Raw genomic sequence first — 9,591 nt, 5'->3', positions numbered from 1 at the left:
TTATGATAGGTACTTGCTGTGCAGTTATGCGTTTTCCATAGTAATTGTTGTGTTTGGGTATTTTGAGAAAGTTATTGGCAATTTTTCGAGTAAAGATTTTGTGGGATATGGGCTTTTGGATTTCCTGGTTAAAAAACCGGCCAAGTGCGAGTCGGGCTCGCGCACAAAGGGTTCCGTAGCAGCAAATATAATATATCATCGCGGATTTTTAATACTGTAGTATATTTTTTGATCTATCTTATAAGGTTCAGCCATCGTTTTCAGTGTAAGCACAATAACTTAACCAAAATTACAGTTAAATCAACCTATCTCAAAAACTATAAGAGATACTTTGATCAAACCAAAAATCGTTGAAAGAGTTAATTAGCATGCATCACCTCTATTTTTTTTAGAATTTTATACCCCGTAGTTATAAAAATAGAGGGGGGGGGACATACTTTTTACGACTTTGAGAGCTGATATCTCAAAAACCGTTCACTTTAAGAAAAATGTTTTTTAGAAAACTTTATATCATTTTAAAAGACCTTTCCATTGATACCCCACACGGGTATGTACATCGAAAAAAAAAATTTCATCCCTCAGTTACATGTATGGGGGGCCCCACCCCCAATTCTTTTTTTTACTATTTAGTGTCATATTTTTGTAGCGGTTCATACAACACATATTCCCATCAAATTTCATCACTGTGAGGGGCTGGTAAATTAAACTCACATATAAATTCGTTTTAAGTGGACTGTATTCAAATAATTATTTAATTTGGCTAGGCTAAGTACATGAGAAGTTAATGCGACCGCGGTAATGAGGTAACTGAACTTAATCTATAGCTACTTACAGATACTAACATATATGCTATACATCTGTTTACTATAGCTAGCTATGTAGGTATAAATCTATATGTGCGTTTCGTACATAATTGCGCCCAACGGCAAAGATATATCCTAATGACTTTATATGAAAAAATTAACACCTATACCCATGTGATAGTGATAACAAACAATTTAGAAACTTTGATTGAACCAATGTATAACTATTTAAGCAACTACTTAATTTAAACACATGGAGTAAGACATTAACGACACCTTATCCTGTAATAATAGTTAATAACTACAGTTAAGTAATGTTACATATCTATCTACGCAGATTACATTGACTAACATTGCTCACACAAAATTAGCAAGTACACACAGGTAGACACAATCATGCATTCATAAATTTTATTAAGACACATTAATAGTTATGTACTTATAACAGGTATATGTGTGAACTGACCAACCAGTTACACCAACTAATTTGTGACTGCAACCTATTTGTGCAAGTGAATAACTTAGATAATTAATTTAACTATGTTTAAAGTAACACAATAACATGTATTAAACTTATATTTTTATTAATCACACTGCATTTTATTGACCTTTACCTAAACGAACTTACTTATGTTTACAAATACATTTATTTACTATGGCATATCATATCTTTACATGCATTTAGATAGATAGGTAACACATCATCAGTAAACATAAATGGGAAATATGTACAAGTATAATGAAATACAGCAATGTACCTAGGTATATTTTAACTTTACACCTGAACAGTAAAGACACAAATTTTAAGTTTAATAACAATTGTAAGTCTTAAGATAAACTACTGTAACCTATTTAGCCACATAATTATATTGCTTTAATACAAACTAAACAATTTTTACAATGTAAATTAGTTGAGTAAGGCGAGCCCAATGAGCACCACAATGGAACCAACACGTTCCAGGCTTATTTATCGATAGGTAGTACACATACTTTGGTAACACTTGTCCGTATCACAGTACCTTTTGTTGTTTTGACTGACAATGCCCTAACTTTGCCATCTGAACCTGGGAACGTTTCAACAACACGTGCCATTGGCCAACTCAAAGGAGGAATGTTATCACTCCTCAATAAAACTAATGTTCCTACTTCGATATTAGGAAGAGAATTCTGCCACTTAGGCCTATTTTGCAACTGTACTAAGTACTGCTTGGACCACAACTTCCAAAAACTTTGCACCATTTGGGTACACTGTCTCCAGAATGACAGCCGATTGGTAGGTATATAAGTAACATCTGGGTCTGGAATGAACGATAGGGGAGCACCCGTTAGAAAATGACCAGGTGTTAAGTACGACATGTCATTTGTATCAGCTGTTTGCAGGGCAGTTAATGGTCGTGAGTTTAAGACTCCTTCGACTTGAACAACGACAGAATTTAACTCTTCGTAGGTAAGTACCTGATTTCCTACTACTCTCTTCAAGTGATACTTAGCACTCTTTATACCACTTTCCCAAAGACCTAGTTATAGCCCAATATTTGGATATTGGGCTATAACTAGGTATAAAACTAAATTGAATACCTATTTGTGAAGCATAATTAATTACACTGTTTTGGTGATCAACATTGTTATGTAATTTATATAATTCGCTGAGTTGAGTATTAGCTGACCTAAACGTAGCAGCATTGTCGCAGTAAATTACTGATGGTTTATTTCGCCTGGAAATAAATCTTTTCAGACATTGAAGGAAGCTTTCTGTAGTCATATTAGATACTAATTCTATATGTATCGCTTTCGTAGTGAAGCACACAAATAAGACAATGTAAGCCTTATAAATCAAAGGTTTCCTTACTCGATGTAATTTGACTGAAAATGGACCACCATAATCTATTCCTACTATTTCAAATACACGGTTTGGATTGACCCTGTCAGCCGGTAAAGAACCCATAAGCTGTTGTGACGTTTCAGCTTTCAGCCTAAAACATATAACACACTTGTGTATAACCTTTTTAACTTCCCGTAAGCCATTTGAAATATAATATCTCTGACTCAAGCTTGCTAATAATAATTTTTGTCCAGCATGCATTAATAGCTTGTGCTCATTTAATATTATTAATTGAGTAATGACAGACCCTTTTGGCAATATAATTGGATGTTTTTTAAAGAACGGAACATCGGCATGCTGAAGCCTTCCAGACACTCTTAATAGTCCAAAACTATCTACAAACGGATTCACCTGTCTTAAATTAGACTTAATTGGCTTGTCAGCACTTAATGCACCTAACTCAGGAGCAAAATGCGTTTTTTGATCCTGCCTAATAATTACCTTTAGAGCAAAGTCTAGCTCTTTGCATGATATCTGTGACAGAAGCCTATCTTCTTTCTTTGTTCTACAGTTGTTATAGAATCTATAAATTAATGCTACTATTCTCGTTAGCGTATGAATACTCGAGTATTGAGATAACAAGTTAAACTCATCTTCCTGCACACACGCAGTATTGCAATTTTTTATCTCGGGCACCTCTGTAGGTATATCTATATCTTCACAAGTATGTAAGTAATTCGCACTTGTTAAGAATGATGGCCCGTGAAACCATAACTCATTATTTTGCAATAAATGAGGCTTCACACCCCTAGAAAGACAATCTGCAGGGTTATCAGAGGTGTTCACATACAACCACGAAATGCCTTTTGTTAATTCTTTTATAAATTTGACTCGGTTTGCTACATAAACAGTTAGTTTTATAGGTTCTGTATCTAACCATGCTAGTACTATCTTAGAGTCAACATATAGATACACTCTTATGTTGAATTTTGACTTCAAACATTTAACAATCCTTTTAGTAAGTGTTGCAAGCAATAATGCACTGTTAAGCTCTAGCCTAGGAGTGCTCAATGGTTTGATGGGATTAATTCTCGATTTAGAGCATAAAAGATTAATCTTAACATTACCATGCTCGTCTATGGTACGTATATATAAACAACATCCATATGCCTTGTGTGATGCGTCAGCAAATCCAATCAACTCAATCGATTTGACATTATGTGTATTTATGTTTCTATGGATTACTATATTTGTCATATTTAAATTATGAACAAATTCCCTGAACTGTTGATTTAATTCAATTGAAAGTAAGCAATCCCAATTAATTTTTAACAAGAACGTTTGCTGCATTATAAGTTTTGCCATAACTATAATTGGTCCCACAAGACCAAGTGGGTCATACAACGTACTGAGAATGCTTAAGGCCTTTCTTTTAGTGTATGAATCTAATAATTCTTGTTGTTGACAGCTTATAGAAAGCGTATCAGTATTCACATTGTACTTAAGCCCCAATGTTTTAACAAATGCAGTCTCATTTTTTCCTAACTCCAATTCAGTAAGGTTAAGCTCGGCTTGTGGAATGTTTTGTAATAATTCACTATTGTTGGAACACCACTTATGCAATTGGAACCCGCCCAAGGCAAGCAGCTCAATTAATTGTTCTTTGATTTTACCTAATTCTTCTAAGCTATTGCTAGAAGCTGTTATGTCATCAACAAATGTATTGTTAAGCAACATATCGGAACCTAAAGGATACTTATCCTTATATCTATGTGCTAATTCGTTTAGGCATCTCGTTGCTAAATAATTCGAACTTTTTAATCCATATGTAATTGTTAATAATTGAATACATTTAATTCTTTCTTGTGGGCTACTACGCCATAGTATGTTCTGAATTGAGCATTGTGATGGATCAAGTTTAATGTTTCTGAACATCTTTTTTATGTCAGTTACTAAGACAAATTTATGCAATCGAAATAATATTAATATATTAAACAAACTGTTTTGCACACAAGGTCCATTTAACATTAAGTCATTTAATGAAATGTTTCGATCGGTCTGCATTGAACCGTCGAAAACTACCCTTAACCGCGTAGTTTTACTACTTTCATTAATCACAGGGTGATGAGACAGAAAATATACAGGATCCTCTTCTAAATTGTAACTTTCAATATCAACATATTTCGCATGCCCAAGCGAAACATATTCATCAATAAATTGTTTATATTGCTGAAAAAGCAACGGATCCTTTAAAAACCTTTTTTCTAAGTTATAGAACCTCTGTAAGGCTCGAGATAAAGAATTACCCAGCCTGACTTCATTAAACTCTTGCTTTAAAGGTAGCTTTACCTGAAATTTACAGTGTTCTAGCTGGACTGACTCCTGAAACATTGTTTCTGCTAGTTCCTGCTCAGATGAAGCCTCCTTATAAATCTGCGGCACCTGCTCGCACCGCCACAGCTGTTTGAGTGAGCTATCAATAGATGTAAGAGTGTCATCGACCTCACGTGAGCTAATTTCATTGTCAAGGTTACAAAAGTTGCTAACAGCTGTTATCTGTTGTGACGTGGTGGCCGGGCTTCGTTGTAACGGTAATTGTCCTGCCACAACATAACCAAAACGCGTGTCATGTAAATATAACCCGCCAGGAATTATTGGCAATTGTTCACGCAAAAGAATTTTGAAAAATATATCACAACCCAATAAAATTGATATTGGTTCACTTTTATTGAAATCCCTGTCAGCTAACTTGATGTGAGTCGGTATGTTTAAGCTACCAATATCTACATCAAATTGTGGTAAATCGCAAGTTATTTTTGAAACAATGCAACATGTTAGCTTTAAGCTGTAATCATTATTTTCAGAATATATTGTAAACTTAGCCTTCTTTGCAGTTTTGTTTTTCCCTTGACATATGCCACTAATTATAGTTTGCTCATCTTTTAATTCACAACTAATTTGATCAGCTAAATCTGATGAAATGAATGATATTTGACTACCTGAGTCACATAAAGCCTTGGCATAAACCGTATTGCCAAGCTTATCTACTAAACCTACCTTAATAGTTGGTAGTAATATATTGCCATATTGGCCCATTGATACCGATACCTGCTTAGGTATTTCTGGTACATTATCTACGTGTAATAACGTATTATGACGCTCCTTACATATGCTACACTTGAATACAAAGAAACACTTTCTATTGTTATGCTGATTTAAGCAAAGTGAACACAACTTATTATTTTGAATAAACAGCACACGTTCAGTTGGCAAAGCTAATTGAAACTTTTGACATTGATACAACTTGTGATATTTAGACTTACAGAAGTCGCAGCATCTTGTGCTGGAGCTGGTGGTACTTCCTGTTGTGGTCACGAGGCTCGCTCCGTGGCTCTTGTTCACTACTCGGGTAGGGTGAGCATGGCTATGGCCAGCCTCAGCCACGGTCTCAAGAATGGTTGCACGTTGCTCTAAAAAGTTTAGAAAATAATCTAGCTTAGGCAATGTATTTTGTTTAAGCTCTGAATGGAAAAACCTAAACGTGCCCTGATCAATTTTCCTTTGCAAAATGGAAATTATAATTAAATCCCAGGATTGAACTGGTACATCAAGTGTTTGTAAGGCAGCTATGTGTTGTTTTGTTTGTGAAACAATGTTTCTTAGCATTGAGGCTGAGCACTTATTTATTTGCTGTATATCTAAAATTGATGAGATGTGAAAGTTAATGATTCTAAGCTTATTGTCATACCTTTCAGCCAGCAAGGATAAAGCTAGTGAGTAATTAGCATCAGATAGGCTTAGGTGTTTCACCAGTTCAGCGGCATCTTGTTCGAGCAATGATTTTAAATAGAAAAATTTGTCGCATTGTGACAAACGGCCATCTTGATCAATTACACTTTTAAATAATGAGATAAAACTGTGATAATCACCCACCTGTCCGCTGAACCTCGGTATTTCTATCCTGGGCAACTTAGTCAGGTTGCTGCAGCTGGTAGATGGTTTACCAACCTCACAATTTGTTTTGGGAGTCAATTTTTCATTAATGGCAGCCATTATTGCAAAGTATTGATTTTCGATGCGCTCGAAATCCTCGCAATTTTGTGAATCTAGAACAGATATATCTATATTTAAATCACAATATTGTTGGAAGGTTTGGACCAACAATTCCTTTTTAACCTTCAATTGTTCAAGCGTACCTTTATTAAACTCGGTTTCATTACTAATGAAATTATACAATCTTGTAATTGTGCCTTTTAACTGGCCTCTCGCAGCTATCAGCCTTTTTAAGTCTTGTTCCATTATGAACTTTTTACTAATAACATTATTTAAAACACCTTACTAATAAAAGCCTTTGGTCTCGGAATCATACGAGTCATTAACCCGGTCTTGGGGGGGACAGGGTCATCTTCCCTGCACTCCACCAAGGTAAGTCCTGTCCGGCGCGTCCATGTCGCGGGGGTGGGCACCCCACACTCCAGTAGGCCGGAGTGTGCGGGTGGCGAAGTTCGGACAGGGACCCAGTTCTGCGGGGTATATCGTGGACCCCGTGCCCAGGGTTACGGGTGAAGACCCTAACGGTAGATGTGGCGGAGAAGGTGGGCTTCGGTACGGCACACGCTGGCGGATGGGGCGACGGATCCGGAGTACCGTAGGCGACATTAAGGTCTAACCCGAACAAGTCGGCAGCTCCTGCAACCAACGCGGCCCCTCACGTAATGACTCGTCATTCCTGAGGACTCAGCCGTAGAGGTCGAGAGAAGGTCACGGACGCTGGGCAAGTTCGCGGTCTTTAAAACGTGTCCCAGGCATGCAGCGCCTGTGGAGAGGACACTCCACTCGTACCTAAATCGGTGCGGAACACAACACGGGGAGTCGCAGTCACCGGTCATAAGCCCGGCGCTGATGGGCGTGTGCGCGGGCGCCAGGGGTGGCTCCTGTCGGTAGGATAGTCCATCGCGGCTAATTGACCAGTTACCGCCTGCCTAAGCTGGGCAGCCCCCGGCCAATAAGGTACTGGTCCGCCCCTCATTCTGCGCTTCTATAGGTGTGTGGAGCAACAGGCATGTCATAGTGTCTGCAACAGGATGAGTATTGATGCACCTAGCAGAAATCAAAGAAAAAACAAAAACGATAATCTCCCAACAACTAGGTTTGCCACATGGAATGTTCGAACGATGCTTCTCGGAAATGATGATCATTTATCAACAGCTGACATTATGCCTGAAATAAGGAAAACTGCAATCATAGACAGAGAGCTGCTCCGCCTTCGCATTGACATAGCTGCGCTCCAGGAGACCAGACTTCTAGAGGAGGGCAGTTTGCGCGAAGATAATTACTCCTTTTTCTGGAAAGGAAAAAACAACGGTGAGCGGCGCGAGCATGGTGTCGGGTTCGCGGTTCGAAACGGTTTACTCGGCTGTATTCAAACACCTGAATATCTATCTGAGCGATTGATGACCTTAAGACTAATGTCGACTGCTGGGCCTATTACTTTTATATCAGCCTATGCTCCAACCTTAAAAGCTCCAGCGGATGTAAAGGACAAGTTTTATGAAGACCTACAACGAGTACTAGAGAAAGTTCAAGCTTCTGACAAACTCCTTTTGCTTGGTGATTTTAATGCTAGGATAGGTCGGAACACGAATGACTGGCCGGAGTGTATTGGCTCACATGGACTTGGTAATATGAATGAAAACGGTCAACGATTGCTGGAACTCTGCGCTCTAAACTCTCTCTGTGTAACTAACACCTACTTCAAAAACAAACTGATGCACAAAGTATCATGGAAACATCCGCGATCGGGCCACTGGCACCAAATAGACTTTATCATTACTAGAAGGAAAGACCTCCGTGACATTCTGAATTCGCGTACTTACCATAGCGCTGACTGTAATACTGATCATTCTCTAGTCATGGCGAAGACCCGTCACAACCCGAAAAGGATTCATTCGGCTATAAGCACTAGTCGCAAGGTCGCATTGAACACCGCAGCTATGATGGACCAAGATCGTTGCAAAAAACTTGAGGAGCTGATTAATCACCAACTTAGTGCCGAACATCTGGCTGAATGTGCAAGTGTGGAAGATATGTGGCACATGATAAAGCAAAAAATAATGTCCGCGGCAGAAAATATTTTCGGGAGAAAAGAGAAAGTTGCTAGCGACTGGTTTGCTGAGTATGCACATATTCTGCTACCACTCATTGAGGTAAAGAGAGCTGCTCATATTGATCTCCTAAACTCACACAATGATCTGGCGAGACAATCTACTTACAAAGCAGCAAAATCCGAAGTACAAAGAGTCAGTCGTAACTGCGCAAATGAATACTGGTCCAAACTATGCCAGTCGATACAGAAATGTCGTGACACTGGTGACTTGAGGGGTATGTACCAGGGAATAAAACGAGCAATCGGCCCAACTAAAAGAAAACGTGCCGCGATTAAAGATCTGGATGGAAATCCGATTGCCGACAAGAATGAAGAACTTACAAGATGGGCACAACATTACTCAAACCTGTATTCTCTGGAAGTTGATATACACCCGGATGCGCTGGCTATTTTTGCGACTCATTCTGTTGTGACCGAGCTTGACAATCCTCCCACAGGTGACGAATTCTTTAAAGCCGTACGTGGTCTAAAACTGGGAAAAAGTACAGGCCTTGATAACTTGCCTGCTGAACTCATTCGGCTTGGCTGCGTCTCATCTCCCCTGTATGCACTTCTATTGCGTTGCTGGGATGAAGAGACAATACCTCAAGACATGAGAGACGCTGAAATAATCACCCTATATAAAGGCAAAGGTGACAGAGGAGACTGCAATAGTTACAGGGGCATCTCATTGCTAAGTATAGCGGGCAAGGCATTTGCAAAGGTTGTACTCAATAGACTGGAAACTTTAGCCGCCAGAATATACCCTGAATCGCAATGTGGATTTAGAGCTGGTCGTTCTACAACCGACATGATTTTCA

The 9,591-nt window shown here is 38.6% G+C and overlaps 2 protein-coding genes across 6 annotated transcripts; both read right to left on the bottom strand.

Moving 5' to 3' along the window:
- Positions 1-718: 718 nt before the first annotated feature.
- LOC125488556 lies at positions 719-5,979 on the bottom strand. 2 transcript variants are annotated; one of them, XM_048627083.1, is made up of 2 exons: positions 4,241-5,979; positions 719-2,022 (listed from the first exon to the last, which is right to left on the bottom strand). In XM_048627083.1, exons 1-2 carry the CDS (start codon positions 5,719-5,721, stop codon positions 1,767-1,769), a joined length of 1,737 nt encoding a protein of 578 aa, XP_048483040.1. In that variant the 5' UTR covers positions 5,722-5,979; the 3' UTR covers positions 719-1,766. The 2 variants fall into 2 exon arrangements, with proteins under 2 accessions (XP_048483040.1, XP_048483041.1); XM_048627084.1 differs by having other exon boundaries at positions 719-1,988; positions 4,452-5,979.
- A 12-nt stretch (positions 5,980-5,991) lies between these two features.
- On the bottom strand, positions 5,992-6,943 carry LOC125489830. Of its 4 annotated transcripts, XM_048627104.1 has the most exons (3): positions 6,822-6,937; positions 6,634-6,731; positions 5,993-6,095 (listed from the first exon to the last, which is right to left on the bottom strand). In XM_048627104.1, the coding sequence occupies exons 1-3, from the start codon at positions 6,922-6,924 to the stop codon at positions 6,027-6,029; spliced, it is 270 nt and encodes an 89-aa protein (XP_048483061.1). In that variant the 5' UTR covers positions 6,925-6,937; the 3' UTR covers positions 5,993-6,026. The 4 variants fall into 4 exon arrangements, 2 of the variants coding, with proteins under 2 accessions (XP_048483060.1, XP_048483061.1); XM_048627103.1 differs by having other exon boundaries at positions 5,992-6,095; positions 6,559-6,937; XR_007267266.1 differs by having other exon boundaries at positions 6,374-6,937.
- Between the last annotated feature and the right edge of the window lie 2,648 nt (positions 6,944-9,591).

Source organism: Plutella xylostella, chromosome 17, assembly GCF_932276165.1.
Source record: "Plutella xylostella chromosome 17, ilPluXylo3.1, whole genome shotgun sequence".
NCBI classification, from domain to species: Eukaryota; Metazoa; Arthropoda; class Insecta; order Lepidoptera; family Plutellidae; genus Plutella; species Plutella xylostella.
This window is presented reverse-complemented; position numbering and strand designations above follow the sequence as displayed.

What these genes read in the sequence shown, in the direction of transcription:
- LOC125488556 (XM_048627083.1), bottom strand. Translation starts at nt 5,721, where the DNA reads ATGGGCCAATATGGCAATATATTACTACCAACTATTAAGGTAGGTTTA. An exon ending in GGCGGGTTCCAATTGCATAA is followed by an intron (nt 2,023 to 4,240) that starts GTGGTGTTCCAA and finishes AAGTTTTTGGAA; the next exon opens with GTTGTGGTCCAAGCAGTACT.
- LOC125489830 (XM_048627103.1), bottom strand. Translation starts at nt 6,924, where the DNA reads ATGGAACAAGACTTAAAAAGGCTGATAGCTGCGAGAGGCCAGTTAAAA. An exon ending in TACCGAGGTTCAGCGGACAG is followed by an intron (nt 6,096 to 6,558) that starts GTGGGTGATTAT and finishes TAAACTTTTTAG; the next exon opens with AGCAACGTGCAACCATTCTT.